At 52.2% G+C, this 17,304-nt stretch overlaps 1 protein-coding gene across 2 annotated transcripts in view; it reads left to right on the top strand.

Annotated features, from left to right (window-relative positions):
• Nucleotides 1–3,332: 3,332 nt before the first annotated feature.
• The window catches only part of LOC138662933 (oocyte zinc finger protein XlCOF8.4-like), a 70,540-nt gene continuing 56,568 nt past the window's right edge, over nucleotides 3,333–17,304 (top strand). Inside the window, exon 1 of one of the 2 annotated variants that reach the window (XM_069748945.1) lies at nucleotides 3,333–3,413. Coding sequence is in view for 1 of the 2 variants with exons in the window: in XM_069748944.1 (XP_069605045.1) it covers nucleotides 15,945–15,971 (27 nt within the window). In the remaining variant the exon portion in view is untranslated. Of the gene's footprint in view, nucleotides 3,414–15,908; nucleotides 15,972–17,304 lie in introns of those variants that run through there. The other variant, XM_069748944.1, reaches the window with a different exon arrangement.

A 17,304-nucleotide genomic window follows, 5' to 3' on the forward strand; every position in this document is an offset into this window, starting at 1 on the left:
ACACACTCAGGACCACCTGGGGAGTGGAGACAGGGGGTACGCTGACCCGACGCGTGTCGCCACACTCAGTGGCTTCGTCAGGGGTAACTCCTGTCAGTGTACTGCGTCCTAATATACTAGTTAATCACTTAGGAAATAGCTGCAGCTGTGCTGCTTACCAGAGAAGCATGTAGTCAGGAAACATGGAGGTGCCTCCCCCAGCGTCCAGGGAGAGCTGCCAGCACCTGCGCACACAGGCTTATCTCCTGTGTATTGTCTCGTCACACCAGGTTGTCAAGGGTGCCTGGCAACACCCCGCCCACCCCACATCATCTGATCTCCAGCACAGTTGCAATGGGAGCACAGACGCTTGGGCTGGTACATCCCTGCGCCCCCTGGTGGAGTATTGCAAATACTTATGAATGTTTCAGTTCTAAATGCACAAAAACATAACAAAAGGACAGTGGTGCGCATAACTATGAGGTGGCCTGTGATACCACACAAGATTGTATCCCCACAGAGTAAATTGAGCTCGCTGCATACATGAGCTCCATCCATTACATGTTATTGCACCCAAGCAGCAAGAATTCTGTGCCTGTAGTGTATCATCATACTTTGTATACAGGGTGCCGACAGACACCTTTAACCCCATGCGTGCCACCGCGCAGGGGAGCAGAAAAGTGGCACAAAAATGTACATAGCAAATGCCACATTTAGATCAAGATGCCAGAGGGGCCCAGCAACATTCCCCCCATACCACATCATCAGGTCTCAGGCAGAGTTGTCATGAGCGCATGGACACTTGAGCTGATGTGCGTCTTCGTGCCCCATGTTGGTGCACTACAGGCTCTTATGAGCATTGGATTGCAAGTGCCCAGAACCACCGTAAGCCTACAAATATACAAATACCAGTGAGGCAACATATAGTCTCGTATAGGATAACGATATCTCATTAGATAAGCCTCGGCACATTCAAAGTAAGTTATCATAGCTGCGTGCAGGGGCTTCACCTGTCACATTCCATTGCACCTAGGCAGCAGTTATGTAGCTGCATAGATGCATAGATGCCACACCTGTAGTATTTAGGACATACCCAGACATCCAACCCCACGCGTGTCATCGTGCAGGGGGGCAAACAGGTGTAAAAAATGTGCATTGCCAGTGCCCCATACATTGCCACATCGGGTAGAACCATAACTTTGTTAGAATGGAGCACGTAGCGTAAAGCATGCTCTTCCAGTGCCACAATCAGGACTATTACAAGACTTAAAGACTCCATACCTTATGTGCAATATCATATCATAGACACTCAAGTCATGCTATAACTCAGCCAGCATTGGCCCTATATGGGATTGCTGGGATTCCCCAGTTACACTTTGTCCAACCCCAAAAGTCTTAATCAGGGTGCAAATGTGGGCTCCCATCACGCTCCAGGCAAAATTGCCCGGGGCACGTGGAAACCTATGCTCACTGTATGTCAACACCAAATAAGTCATTACAAACCAGTAATGGTAGACTTAAAATGGCTGGAAAGCATGACAAAAATAAATATTTACATGTAAAATTGCTGGTTTAATAAAGCAACCTAAAGCCTCTTTCAAGGGCAGAATAATATTATATATATATACATATTCCATGTAAACTCAAAGTGGGCCACAGATGGAATGTGGCACTACTACAAAAAGACAAAATCACTGCAGAAGCACCAATTATCAAAAGATATTTGGACATGCAGGTCAAGGGCATACGGTCTGGTGTTGTTGACAAAGACATCACATATAGAACCAGCAGGAGTGATACTAGTACGAAAGGTGCTTATATTAAATTAGAGTCCTAGTAGTGCTGTTCACATAGAGATCCAAATTCTACCTAGGCTACTGCAAGTTATTGCTAAACAGAAGACCTAGTTCAAAATATAAAAGTGATGAATGATGATAACAAAACCAGAAACATATAAAGCGTTCCTAGACATAAAGAGGCAACAAAGCAACGCACCAATAGTGGGCATGAACGAGTCTTTCAGGATTGCTTATAGAACCCTGTAAATAAAAGGTCCTCATTAAGGCCAAACGGAGCTTTACAGTTCAAATTGAAGATCCATTTGGACTTGCGTCTTAGCAATTCCAACGTGATGTCTCCCCCTCTGATGTCTGATTGGACCAACTCCAGGCCCATAATTCGTGTTCCCCTATGTTGGGAGTTGTGTACAGATAAATAATGCGAGGCCACCGAGGACAAGGTTTTCCCCCTTTCCAAGTCTTTCTTTGCTGTGGTGATGCTTGAGAAGTGCTGCTGTATTCTCTTTTTCAGTACTTGAGTCGTCTGACCAACATACGTTTTTGGACACGGACAGAAAAGAGCATAAATCAGATTCCGAGTTTTACAGTTGAAGTAGGTTTTTGTCACCACCTGAAATGAAGAAGGGGATGGAATGAGAGTCACATCATTGTTGATAAATGGGCAAATGTTGCAGCTGCCACATGGAAATGTCCCAACGAGTTTAGTCCCTCTGTTTAGCCGAGTTGTTGGGCGTTTAAAGTGGCTATGGCTCAGAGAGTCCTTAAGGTTTTTTGGTCTTCTGGCTATCAAGGTTGGCTGTGTGGAGATGTGTGATTTAAGTTTGGGTTCGCTACGTAAAATCCCCCAATATTTAGTGAGTATCTCTCGAACCTCCCGCCACTGGTTATTATAAGTTGTAATAACACCCAGAGGTTTAGAAGGTCCCTTCACACGGGGCTGCAATAAATCCCCTCTGCCCGCATCTCTCGCTGCAGTGTAGGCACGTGCAATTACCTTTTTTGGATAGCCTCTATCCTTGAACCGGTGCCTGAACTCTGCCTGAGACCTGATGATGTGGTATGGGGGGAATGTTGCTGGGCCCCTCTGGCATCTTGATCTAAATGTGGCATTTGCTATGTACATTTTTGTGCCACTTTTCTGCTCCCCTGCGCGGTGGCACGCATGGGGTTAAAGGTGTCTGTCGGCACCCTGTATACAAAGTATGGTGATACACTACAGGCACAGAATTCTTGCTGCTTGGGTGCAATAACATGTAATGGATGGAGCTCATGTATGCAGCGAGCTCAATTTACTCTGTGGGGATACAATCTTGTGTGGTATCACAGGCCACCTCATAGTTATGCGCACCACTGTCCTTTTGTTATGTTTTTGTGCATTTAGAACTGAAACATTCATAAGTATTTGCAATACTCCACCAGGGGGCGCAGGGATATACCAGCCCAAGCGTCTGTGCTCCCATTGCAACTGTGCTGGAGATCAGATGATGTGGGGTGGGCGGGGTGTTGCCAGGCACCCTTGACAACCTGGTGTGACGAGACAATACACAGGAGATAAGCCTGTGTGCGCAGGTGCTGGCAGCTCTCCCTGGACGCTGGGGGAGGCACCTCCATGTTTCCTGACTACATGCTTCTCTGGTAAGCAGCACAGCTGCAGCTATTTCCTAAGTGATTAACTAGTATATTAGGACGCAGTACACTGACAGGAGTTACCCCTGACGAAGCCACTGAGTGTGGCGACACGCGGGGTCAGCGTACCCCCTGTCTCCACTCCCCAGGTGGTCCTGAGTGTGTCCAGCAGCCCTTGGCTCTATTTTACATGCCGTGATTGAGCTTTGGTCATCTAGCCCCAGAGGCTTTGGTAACTGTGTGCATGCCTCTTCAGCATGGGAGTCTCTGCAGCTTTGGCACATTGAGTCTCGTACTTACTCTGCTAATAGATTTATTAGTCTTTGAACCTGATTGTGCCCTCAGCTGGGCTGGTTATCTGCACCTCCATATGTATCTTTATTCATTTCTATGGCAATTGGGGTTCATGTCTAGATGACTTTTTTTTTTTTTTTTATGTGTTTGCACCATGGATACTGCCTTCACTATAACATGGTGCATCTAGGCATTGTGGATCTCCTTACAAGTCATTGTGACATATGCTGAATGTGCTAGCTATATGACTATTTGTGTACTTGCCATTTAGCTCTCTTTTTCAATATATTTTTTGTATGATAAAATAAGGTGCTGTTCACATAGACATCACACTCGGTAATAGGATTTTCTTTATATTTGTCATCTATTGATACTGGGGAGTTGGTTCATACAGGGGGATGGCTCTATTTTGGGCCTAAGTGTACCATGTATAGGTCACATGGATGACCAATGTTTTAAATGTTTTTAATGTGTGCTCTATGTGGTTTTCTGTGTCCGTTTATACACTTTTGAATAAAATTTGCCTTTTTTTACTTGATCCGTGCCTCCGGTGATCCCCGATTTTTGGTCTATTTCTTTCTCTTCTTTTTTGAAATGTTGCGGAGATACGTGGCACCTATGGTTCCATCTGTTGATCCTCCTGCCCCGGTTTTGGTGGAGGGGGAGTTGGAGTATGTTGTGGAGAAGATTTTGGATTCTCGTGTTTCAAGGCGGAAACTCCAGTATCTGGTTAAGTGGAAGGGTTATGCTCAGGAAGATAATTCCTGGGTCTTTGCCTCTGATGTCCATGCTCCTGATCTTGTTCGTGCCTTTCATATGGCTCATCCTGGTCGTCCTGGGAGCTCTGGTGAGGGTTCGGTGACCCCTCCTCAAGGGGGGGTACTGTTGTGAATTCTGTGGCAGAGCTCCCTCCTGTGGTCACAAGTGGTACTTCGGCTGGTTCTCTCTGTGAGCTTCCGTTGGTGGAGGAAAGTGGTACTGCGGCTTCTGAGTTTCCTTCCTCAGGTGATGTGGTGAAGTCGTTAGGTGCTGCTCTATTTAACTCCACCTAGTGCTTTGATCCTGGCCTCCAGTCAATGTTCTAGTATTGGACCTGTTTCCTCCTGGATCGTTCCTGTGGCCTGCTGCTCTGCATAGCTAAGTTACTCTTTGCTATTTGTTTGCTGTTTTTTTCTGTCCAGCTTGTCAATTTGTTTTTTTGCTGCTTGCTGGAAGCTCTGGGACGCAGAGGGTGTACCTCCGTGCCGTTAGTTCGGTACGGAGGGTCTTTTTGCCCCCTTTGTGTGGTTTTTGTAGGGTTTTGTGTTGACCGCAAAGTTACCTTTCCTATCCTCGCTCTGTTCAGAAAGTTGGGCCTCACTTTGCTAAATCTATTTCATCTCTACATTTGTCTTTTCATCTTAACTCACAGTCATATGTGGGGGCTGCCTTTTCCTTTGGGGTATTTCTCTGAGGCAAGGTAGGCTTGTTTTCTATCTTCAGGCTAGCTAGTTTCTCAGGCCGTGCCGAGTTGCATAGGGAGCGTTAGGCGCAATCCACGGCTGCCTTTAGTGTGGTTGGAGAGGATTAGGGATTGCGGTCAACAGAGTTCCCACGTCTCAGAGCTCGTTCTTGTTTTTTGGGTTATTGCCAGGTCACTGTATGTGCGCTGACCTCTATGTCCATTGTGGTACTGAATTACCTTTCATAACAGGACACGTCTGGCACTGCAGGATCTGAGTCCATGGTGGCGTAGTGTGTTACTTATGGTAGGCCTTGTTACATTGGTCCCAGCTCTCTGCAGTTCATTCACTAGGTCCCCCCGCGTGGTTCTGGGATTTTTGCTCACCGTTCTTGTGATCTTTCTGACCCCACGGGGTGGGATTTTGCGTGGAGCCCCAGATCGAGGGAGATTATCAGTGGTCTTGTATGTCTTCCATTTTCTAATTATTGCTCCCACTGTTGATTTCTTCACTCCAAGCTGGTTGGCTATTGCAGATTCAGTCTTCCCAGCCTGGTGCAGGGCTACAATTTTGTTTCTGGTGTCCTTTGACAGCTCTTTGGTCTTCACCATAGTGGAGTTTGGAGTCAGACTGTTTGAGGGTGTGCACAGGTGTCTTTTTATACTGATAACAAGTTTAAACAGGTGCCATTACTACAGGTAATGAGTGGAGGAAAGAGGAGACTCTTAAAGAAGAAGTTACAGGTCTGTGAGAGCCAGAAATCTTGATTGTTTGTTTCTGACCAAATACTTATTTTCCACCATAATATGCAAAAAAATGTTAAAAAAACAGACAGTGATTTTCTGGATTTTTTTTCTCAGTTTGTCTCCCATAGTTGAGGTCTACCTATGATGTAAATTACAGACACCTCTCATCTTTTTAAGTGGTGGAACTTGCACTATTGCTGACTGACTAAATACTTTTTTGCCCCACTGTATATTGTATTATCTACATGATTGCTGTGATGTGTATATTATGAATAGGGAAAGTGCAGTATTTTGATTAGGACACTTGATGGAGATACCTCAGTACAGTAGTATTCTCTGTTCCCAGGCGCCGGGTGCTCTCATCATTGTCCACTGCTCTCTCTGAGATCAGCGCGAGCAGGAGACAATGTTGAGAGTTGTACTGAAATGTAAAATTAAGAATAAAATAAAAAATCACATTATACTCACACCTAATCCCCTGAAGCCATTGTCACCTGTAAACAAACAAAACTAAAAACAACAATATCCCTCCCCTGTTCGAAGTTGAAATGTTACCTCTGGTTACAGGCGTAGGCTGATGGGACTACTACTCCCATCAGCCTATGCCTGCTGCCGCTCCTAACAGTATTCATCAGCCGGCTCCTGCACTATAAATAAATGTTAAAAAATGCCATGGGTTCCCCTGTATTTTTGATAACCAACCAGGCAAAACTGAGGCAGCAACCCTCAGGGCTATCATGGCTGGTTATCAAGAATAGAGGAGTCACCCCCTTTTTTGACAACCATGATCGCTAAAGCAGACAGCTGGGGGCTGGTATTCTCAGGATGGTAAGGGGCCATGGATATTGACCCCCTCCAGCCTACAAATAGCAGCCCTCAGCTACCCAGAAAAGGCACATCTATTAGATGCTCCAATTCTGGCGCTTTGCCCGACTCTTCTCAGTTGCCCTGTAGCGGTGGCACGTGGGGTTCGTATTTGTGGGGTTGATGTCACTTCTGTATTGTCCAGCGACATCAAGCCCACTGGTTAGTAATGGAGAATAAGACACCTCTACATTACTAATCCTATAGTTATATGGTAAATAAAGACACAGACAGAATAAAGTCCTTTATTAGAAATCAGACTAAACACAGTATTACTCGCCTAACACCTAATTCCACCGAAGCCCTCATCTCCTGTAAGAAAACAAAAAGAAAATATAACCATATTGGCCACGTTCGCAACGATCAGGAATAATAGCGTCTTCGACGCGGCGTTCTGATCACGCAGGTAAATCCGCAGGTGCTCAGTGATCCGGTGTGCTCAGTGATCCGATGCGCTCAGTGATGCAGTGCGCTCAGTGATGCAGTGCGCTCAGTGGTCCAGTGCGCTCAGTGATCCGATGCTCTCAGTGATTGGCTGCACTCAGTGATCCAGTGCGCTCAGTGATCCGATGCTCTCAGTGATCCGATGCTCTCAGTGATCCGCTGTGCTCAGTGATCGGCTGCACTCAGTGATCCAGTGCGCTCAGTGATCCAGTGCACTTAGTGATCCAGTGCGCTCAGTGATCCAGTGCGCTCAGTGATCCAGTGCGCTCAGTGATCCGCTGTGCTCAGTGATTGGCTGCACTCAGTCATCCAGTGCGCTCAATGATCCACTGCACTCAGTGATCCAGTGCGCTCAGTGATCCAGTGCGCTCAGTGATCCGCTGTGCTCAGTGATCGGCTGCACTCAGTCATCCAGTGCGCTCAGTGATCCGATGCGCTCAGTGATCCGAGGCTCTCAGTGATCCAGTGCTCTCAGTGATATGATGCTCTCAGTGATCTGCTGCGCTCAGTGATCCAGTGCGCTCAGTGATCCGATGCGCTCAGTGATCCGATGCTCTCAGTGATCCAGTGCTCTCAGTGATATGATGCTCTCAGTGATCTGCTGCGCTCAGTGATCCAGTGCGCTCAGTGATCCAGTGCGCTCAGTGATCCAGTGCGCTCAGTGATCCAGTGCGCTCAGTGGTCCAGTGCGCTCAGTGGTCCAGTGCGCTCAGTGGTCCAGTGCGCTCAGTGGTCCAGTGCGCTCAAGTGATCCGATTGGCTCAGTCATCTGCTGCGCTCAGTGATCCGATGCGCTCAGTGATCCGGTGCGCTCAGTGATCCGGTGCGCTCAGTGATCCAATGCGCTCAGTGATCCAGTGCGCTCAGTGATCCGATGCTATCATTGATCCGATGCACTCAGTGATCCAGTGCGCTGAGTGGTCCAGTGCGCTCAGTGGTCCAGTGCGTTCAGTGATCCGATGCGCTCAGTGGTCCGATGCGCTCAGTGATCCAGTGCACAGCATTCAGACCCTGCTATTCCTGATTCCGGGCTCCGACCTCAGGCTGGGTAAACGGATAGTAAAGGTGGCCGTTACCATTGCTACCAGCGTGACACTTCCTCTGCTGTACGTCTAGGACGTTGCGGATTCTTGGCGCTGTCACCTCTCTCGTGTCCTCTGTCGCCCTCTGCCGGCCAACGTGTAATTTCTCTTTGTATTTCTATAACATCCAGGAAACTAGGCATTGTGGGCAGGGATATATTATTATATATTATCCATACACGGGCCCCCGCCATAAGGGACCCCCTATCCATCCATACACACCACCCCCCCAGTAAGGGACCCCCTATCCATCCATACACGGGCCCCCGCCATAAGGGTCCCCTTATCCATCCATACACGGACCCCCGCCATAAGGGTCCCCCTATCCATCCATACACGGACCCCCGCCATAAGGGACCCCCTATCTATCCATACACCCCCCCACCATAACGGACCCCCCTATCTATCCGTACTCACCCCCCCAGTAAGGGACCCCCTATCCATCCATACACACACCCCCGCCATAAGGGTCCCCCTATCCATCCATACACGGACCCCCGCCATAACGTACGACCCCTATCTATCCGTACTCACCCCCCGCGCCCTCTCCCCCCAAAGGGTTAATACCGGTAGCAGTGTTGGCACCCCCCTAAAGGGTTAATACAGGTAGCAGTGTTGGCACCCCCCAAAGGGTTAATACAGGTAGCAGTGTTGGCACCCCCCTAAAGGGTTAATACCCCCCGCGCCCTCTCCCCCCCCCCCCCCCCACAGGATTAATACCGGTAGCAGTGTTGGCACCCCCCTAAAGGGTTAATACCCACCCCGCGCCCTCTACCCCCCAAAGGGTTAATACAGGTAGCAGTGTTGGCACCTCCCCTAAAGGGTTAATACCCACCCCGCACCCTCTCCACCCCAAGGGGTTAATACCGGCAGCAGTGTTGGCCCCCCCTAAAGGGTTAATACCCCCCCCCCCCCAAGGGGTTAATACCGGTAGCAGTGCTGGCACCCCCTAAAGGGTTAATACCCCCCCTCCCCCCCCAAGGATTAATACAGGTAAGGGTTAATACCGGTAGCAGTGTTGGCACACCCCCTACAGGGTTAATAACCCCCCCCTCTCCCCCCAAGGGGTTAATACAGGTAGCAGTGTTGGCACCCCCTAAAGGGTTAATACCCCCACCCCCCACCCCCCGCACGCTCTCCCCCCCCCCCCCCAAGGGGTTAATACCGGTAGCAGTGCTGGCACCCCCTAAAGGGTTAATACCCCCCCTCCCCCCCAAGGATTAATACAGGTAGCAGTGTTGGCACCCCCCTAAAGGGTTAATACAGGTAGCAGTGTTGGCACACCCCCTAAAGGGTTAATACCCCCCCCGCACCCTCTCCCCCCCCAAAGGGTTAATACAGGTAGCAGTGATGGCACCCCCTAAAGGGTTAATACCCCCAGCGCCCTCCCCCCCAAGGGGTTAATACCGGTAGCAGTGTTGGCACCCCCTAAAGGGTTAATTACCCCCCCCCCCCAAGGGGTTAATACCGGTAGTAGTGTTGGCACCCCCTAAAGGGTTAATACCCCCCCCCCCCCCCCCCCGCACGCTCTCCCCCCCCCAAGGGGTTAATACTGGTAGCAGTGTTGGCACCCCCTAAAGGGTTAATACCCCACCCAGCACCCTCTCCCCCCCCCAAGGGGTTAATACCGGTAGCAGTGTTGGCACCCCCTAAAGGGTTAATACCCCCCCCCTTTCCCCCCTAAAGGATTAATACCGGTAGCAGTGTTGGCACCCCCCTAAAGGGTTAATACCCCCCCCTCCGCGCCCTCTCCCCCCAAAGGGTTAATACCGGTAGCAGTGTTGGCACCCCCTAAAGGGTTAATACCCTCCCCCCACGCCCGCTCCCCCCAAAGGGTTAATACAGGTAGCAGTGTTGGCACCCCCCAAAGGGTTAATACCGGTAGCAGTGTTGTCACCCCCCCTAAAGGGTTAATACCCCCCCCCCAAGGGGTTAATACCGGTGGCAGTGTTGGCACCCCCCTAATGGGTTAATACAGGTAGCAGTGTTGGCACCCCCCCTAAAGGGTTAATACCCCCCGCGCCCTCTCCCCCCCCCCACAGGATTAATACCGGTAGCAGTGTTGGCACCCCCCTAAAGGGTTAATACCCACCCCGCGCCCTCTACCCCCCAAAGGGTTAATACAGGTAGCAGTGTTGGCACCTCCCCTAAAGGGTTAATACCCACCCCGCACCCTCTCCACCCCAAGGGGTTAATACCGGTAGCAGTGTTGGCCCCCCCCTAAAGGGTTAATACCCCCCCCCCCGCACCCTCTCCCCCCAAGGGGTTAATACCGGTAGCAGTGCTGGCACCCCCTAAAGGGTTAATACCCCCCCTCCCCCCCCAAGGATTAATACAGGTAGCAGTGTTGGCACCCCCCTAAAGGGTTAATACAGGTAGCAGTGTTGGCATCCCCCCAAAGGGTTAATACCGGTAGCAGTGTTGGCACCCCCTAAAGGGTTAATTACCCCCCCCCCCAAGGGGTTAATACCGGTAGCAGTGTTGGCACCCCCTAAAGGGTTAATACCCCCCCCCCCCCCCAAGGATTAATACAGGTAAGGGTTAATACCGGTAGCAGTGTTGGCACACCCCCTACAGGGTTAATAACCCCCCCCCTCTCCCCCCAAGGGGTTAATACAGGTAGCAGTGTTGGCACCCCCTAAAGGGTTAATACCCCCACCCCCCACCCCCCGCACGCTCTCCCCCCCCCCCCAAGGGGTTAATACCGGTAGCAGTGCTGGCACCCCCTAAAGGGTTAATACCCCCCCTCCCCCCCAAGGATTAATACAGGTAGCAGTGTTGGCACCCCCCTAAAGGGTTAATACAGGTAGCAGTGTTGGCACACCCCCTAAAGGGTTAATACCCCCCCGCACCCTCTCCCCCCCCCAAAGGGTTAATACAGGTAGCAGTGTTGGCACCCCCTAAAGGGTTAATACCCCCAGCGCCCTCCCCCCCAAGGGGTTAATACCGGTAGCAGTGTTGGCACCCCCTAAAGGGTTAATTACCCCCCCCAAGGGGTTAATACCGGTAGTAGTGTTGGCACCCCCTAAAGGGTTAATACCCCCCCCCCCCCCCCGCACGCTCTCCCCCCCCCCCAAGGGGTTAATACTGGTAGCAGTGTTGGCACCCCCTAAAGGGTTAATACCCCACCCAGCACCCTCTCCCCCCCCCAAGGGGTTAATACCGGTAGCAGTGTTGGCACCCCCTAAAGGGTTAATACCCCCCCCCTTTCCCCCCTAAAGGATTAATACCGGTAGCAGTGTTGGCACCCCCCTAAAGGGTTAATACCCCCCCCCTCCGCGCCCTCTCCCCCCAAAGGGTTAATACCGGTAGCAGTGTTGGCACCCCCTAAAGGGTTAATACCCTCCCCCCACGCCCGCTCCCCCCAAAGGGTTAATACAGGTAGCAGTGTTGGCACCCCCCAAAGGGTTAATACCGGTAGCAGTGTTGTCACCCCCCCTAAAGGGTTAATACCCCCCCCCCCAAGGGGTTAATACCGGTGGCAGTGTTGGCACCCCCCTAATGGGTTAATACAGGTAGCAGTGTTGGCACCCCCCCTAAAGGGTTAATACCCCCCGCGCCCTCTCCCCCCCCCCCACAGGATTAATACCGGTAGCAGTGTTGGCACCCCCCTAAAAGGTTAATACCCACCCCGCGCCCTCTACCCCCCAAAGGGTTAATACAGGTAGCAGTGTTGGCACCTCCCCTAAAGGGTTAATACCCACCCCGCACCCTCTCCACCCCAAGGGGTTAATACCGGTAGCAGTGTTGGCCCCCCCCCTAAAGGGTTAATACCCCCCCCCCCGCACCCTCTCCCCCCAAGGGGTTAATACCGGTAGCAGTGCTGGCACCCCCTAAAGGGTTAATACCCCCCCTCCCCCCCCAAGGATTAATACAGGTAGCAGTGTTGGCACCCCCCTAAAGGGTTAATACAGGTAGCAGTGTTGGCATCCCCCCAAAGGGTTAATACCGGTAGCAGTGTTGGCACCCCCTAAAGGGTTAATTACCCCCCCCCCCCCCAAGGGGTTAATACCGGTAGCAGTGTTGGCACCCCCTTAAAGGGTTAATACCCCCCCCCCCCCAAGGGGTTAATACCGGTAGCAGTGTTGGCACCCCCTAAAGGGTTAATACCCCACCCAGCACCCTCTCCCCCCAAGGGGTTAATACAGGTAGCAGTGTTGGCACCCCCTAAAGGGTTAATACCCCTCCCAGCACCCTCTCCCCCCCCCCCAAGGGGTTAATACCGGTAGCAGTGTTGGCACCCCCTAAAGGGTTAATACCCCCCCCCTTTCCCCCCTAAAGGATTAATACCGGTAGCAGTGTTGGCACCCCTCTAAAGGGTTAATACCCCCCGCACCCTCTCCCCCCCAAGGGGTTAATACAGGTAGCAGTGTTGGCACCCCCACTAAAGGGTTAATACCCCCAGCACCCTCTCCCCCCCAAGGGGTTAATACCGGTAGCAGTGTTGGCACCCCCCAAAGGGTTAATACCCTCCCCCAACGCCCGCTCCCCCCAAAGGGTTAATACAGGTAGCAGTGTTGGCACCCCCCAAAGGGTTAATACCGGTAGCAGTGTTGTCACCCCCCCTAAAGGGTTAATACCCCCCGCACCCTCTCCCCCCAAGGGGTTAATACCGGTGGCAGTGTTGGCACCCCCTAAAGAGTTAATACCCTCCCCCTCTCCACCCCAAGGGGTTAATACCGGTAGCAGTGTTGGCACCCCCTATAGGGTTAATACCCCCGCGCCCTCTCCCCCCCAAAGGATTAATACAGGTAGCAGTGTTGGCACCCCCCCTAAAGGGTTAATACAGGTAGCAGTGTTGGCACCCCCCCAAAGGGTTCATACCGGTAGCAGTGTTGGCACACCCCCTAAAGGGTTAATACCCCCCGCACCCTCTCCCCCCCAAGGGGTTAATACCGGTAGTAGTGTTGGCACCCCCTAAAGGGTTAATACCCCACCCAGCACCCTCTCCCCCCAAGGGGTTAATACCGGTAGCAGTGTTGGCACCCCCTAAAGGGTTAATACCCCCCCTTTCCCCCCTAAAGGATTAATACCGGTAGCAGTGTTGGCACCCCCCTAAAGGGTTAATACCCCCCCTCCGCGCCCTCTCCCCCCAAAGGGTTAATACCGGTAGCAGTGTTGGCACCCCCTAAAGGGTTAATACCCTCCCCCCACGCCCGCTCCCCCCAAAGGGTTAATACAGGTAGCAGTGTTGGCACCCCCCAAAGGGTTAATACCGGTAGCAGTGTTGTCACCCCCCCTAAAGGGTTAATACCCCCCCCCAAGGGGTTAATACCGGTGGCAGTGTTGGCACCCCCCTAATGGGTTAATACAGGTAGCAGTGTTGGCACCCCCCTAAAGGGTTAATACCCCCCGCGCCCTCTCCCCCCCCCCACAGGATTAATACCGGTAGCAGTGTTGGCACCCCCCTAAAGGGTTAATACCCACCCCGCGCCCTCTACCCCCCAAAGGGTTAATACAGGTAGCAGTGTTGGCACCTCCCCTAAAGGGTTAATACCCACCCCGCACCCTCTCCACCCCAAGGGGTTAATACCGGTAGCAGTGTTGGCCCCCCCCTAAAGGGTTAATACCCCCCCCCCCGCACCCTCTCCCCCCCAAGGGGTTAATACCGGTAGCAGTGCTGGCACCCCCTAAAGGGTTAATACCCCCCCTCCCCCCCCAAGGATTAATACAGGTAGCAGTGTTGGCACCCCCCTAAAGGGTTAATACAGGTAGCAGTGTTGGCATCCCCCCAAAGGGTTAATACCGGTAGCAGTGTTGGCACCCCTAAAGGGTTAATTACCCCCCCCCCAAGGGGTTAATACCGGTAGCAGTGTTGGCACCCCCCTAAAGGGTTAATACCCCCCCCTCTCCCCCCCCAAGGGGTTAATACCGGTAGCAGTGTTGGCACCCCCTAAAGGGTTAATACCCCACCCAGCACCCTCTCCCCCCAAGGGGTTAATACAGGTAGCAGTGTTGGCACCCCCTAAAGGGTTAATACCCCTCCCAGCACCCTCTCCCCCCCCCAAGGGGTTAATACCGGTAGCAGTGTTGGCACCCCCTAAAGGGTTAATACCCCCCCCCCCCTTTCCCCCCTAAAGGATTAATACCGGTAGCAGTGTTGGCACCCCCCTAAAGGGTTAATACCCCCCGCACCCTCTCCCCCCCAAGGGGTTAATACCGGTAGCAGTGTTGGCACCCCCTAAAGGGTTAATACCCCACCCAGCACCCTCTCCCCCCAAGGGGTTAATACAGGTAGCAGTGTTGGCACCCCCTAAAGGGTTAATACCCCTCCCAGCACCCTCTCCCCCCCCCCCAAGGGGTTAATACCGGTAGCAGTGTTGGCACCCCCTAAAGGGTTAATACCGGTAGCAGTGTTGGCACCCCCTAAAGGGTTAATACCGGTAGCAGTGTTGGCACCCCCCTAAAGGGTTAATACCCCCCGCACCCTCTCCCCCCCAAGGGGTTAATACAGGTAGCAGTGTTGGCACCCCCACTAAAGGGTTAATACCCCCAGCACCCTCTCCCCCCCAAGGGGTTAATACCGGTAGCAGTGTTGGCACCCCCCAAAGGGTTAATACCCTCCCCCCACGCCCGCTCCCCCCAAAGGGTTAATACAGGTAGCAGTGTTGGCACCCCCCAAAGGGTTAATACCGGTAGCAGTGTTGTCACCCCCCCTAAAGGGTTAATACCCCCCGCACCCTCTCCCCCCAAGGGGTTAATACCGGTGGCAGTGTTGGCACCCCCTAAAGGGTTAATACCCCCCCCTCTCCACCCCAAGGGGTTAATACCGGTAGCAGTGTTGGCACCCCCTATAGGGTTAATACCCCCGCGCCCTCTCCCCCCCAAAGGATTAATACAGGTAGCAGTGTTGGCACCCCCCCCCCCCCCCCAAGGGGTTCATACCGGTAGCAGTGTTGGCACACCCCCTAAAGGGTTAATACCCCCCGCACCCTCTCCCCCCCAAGGGGTTAATACCGGTAGCAGTGTTGGCACCCCCTAAAGGGTTAATACCCTCCGCGCCCTCTCCCCCCCAAGGGGTTAATACCGGTAGCAGTGTTGGCACCCCCTAAAGGGTTAATTTCCCCCCCAAGGGGTTAATACCGGTAGCAGTGTTGGCACCCCCTATAGGGTTAATACCCCCGCGCCCTCTCCCCCCCAAAGGATTAATACAGGTAGCAGTGTTGGCACCCCCCTAAAGGGTTAATACAGGTAGCAGTGTTGGCACCCCCCTAAAGGGTTAATACCGGTAGCAGTGTTGGCACCCCCCTAAAGGGTTAATACCGGTAGCAGTATTGGCACCCCCCTAAAGGGTTAAACACCCCGCCCTCTCCCCCCCGGGGGTTAATACCGGTAACAGTGTCCGGCTGTCCGCTGTCTTGGCATGCCGCCAAAACGAGAAGGCGGGAGAAGAGGGTTGGGGCGTGTTTCGCTGTGAAAGCACACGCCCACCTGCTATTACAGCCTCGGGCGGCGCGCAACTACTGCACATGCGCCAGGTGCGCGTGGCCGTGCAGCCTCGGGCGGCGCGCCTTGCGGACGCGAAAGCCACGCGTGCATGTGGCGCATGCGCAATGAACATATATTCCTGCCCACAATGCCTTGTCCTTGAGGCCCCTGATCACGTGACCCCTGACTCCTCCCTCCTGTGACCTCATCACAGGTCCTGTGCGCACAGAGCAGCCATAGATGTGGAGTGCGGCTCTGCAGGTGGAGGTATGTGGAGATTCCCCATTACTGAGCGCGGGGACATTAACCCCTTCAGCACGGAGACTCTTTATAAGAATCATAACATTGTTGTTCTGTTTCCTGTAATAGATACATACGAGCCAACTATGGAGGACAGGAAGTGAGGGAGCGGATTGTTCTCCTAGTACAGGGCCCCTTTCTTGGCCCCACACAGTGTGATGCCCCCATTATGCCCTGTAAGCAGGGTTCTGCCCCACACCCAGCTGCCTCGGGCACTTTACCATGAGCTGGTACCTCAGATTCTTCCCCGCACCCCTTTCCTTTGTTGGCGCCAAATCTGTTCTGCCTTTGGGGCTCCGGCCTTTATAATATCAGTAACTGCGTCATCAAGGTCTCCTGACCAGGTGCACCCTCTAGACTCTTCCCTCCGGAAACCCTCCCTCTTCCCATTGGTGTCACATGGTCCCGTCTGGACGGCAGATAGCAGTCTGTACAAATGCAGCACAGCCCTGAGGAGTCTTTTTTATGACTCTCCTTTTTACACCCCTTATGTGATATATATGATGGCGTAAAAAAGGTATTTTCACACTACCGCCATACCCCCACACACAGTATAATGTTCTCATACTACCGCCATACCCCCACACAGTATAATGTTCTCATAGTACCGCCATACCCCCACACAGTATAATGTTCTCATAGCACCGCCATACCCCCACACACAGTATAATGTTCTCATACTACCGCCATACCCCCACACAGTATAATGTTCTCATAGTACCGCCATACCCCCACACAGTATAATGTTCTCATAGTACCGCCATACCCCCACACAGTATAATGTTCTCATAGTACCGCCATACCCCCCACACACAGTATAATGTTCTCATACTACCGCCATACCCCCACACACAGTATAATGTTCTCATAGTACCGCCATACCCCCCACACACAGTATAATGTTCTCATACTACCGCCATACCCCCACACAGTATAATGTTCTCATAGTACCGCCATACCCCCCACACACAGTATAATGTTCTCATACTACCGCCATACCCCCACACACAGTATAATGTTCTCATACTACCGCCATACCCCCACACAGTATAATGTTCTCATAGTACCGCCATACCCCCCACACACAGTATAATGTTCTCATACTACCGCCATACCCACACACAGTATAATGTTCTCATACTACCGCCATACCCCCACACAGTATAATGTTCTCATAGCACCGCCATACCCCCACACACAGTATAATGTTCTCATACTACCGCCATACCCCCACACAGTATAATGTTCTCATAGTACCGCCATACCCCCCACACACAGTATAATGTTCTCATACTACCGC

Source organism: Ranitomeya imitator, chromosome 2 (assembly GCF_032444005.1).
Source record: "Ranitomeya imitator isolate aRanImi1 chromosome 2, aRanImi1.pri, whole genome shotgun sequence".
NCBI classification, from domain to species: domain Eukaryota; kingdom Metazoa; phylum Chordata; class Amphibia; order Anura; family Dendrobatidae; genus Ranitomeya; species Ranitomeya imitator.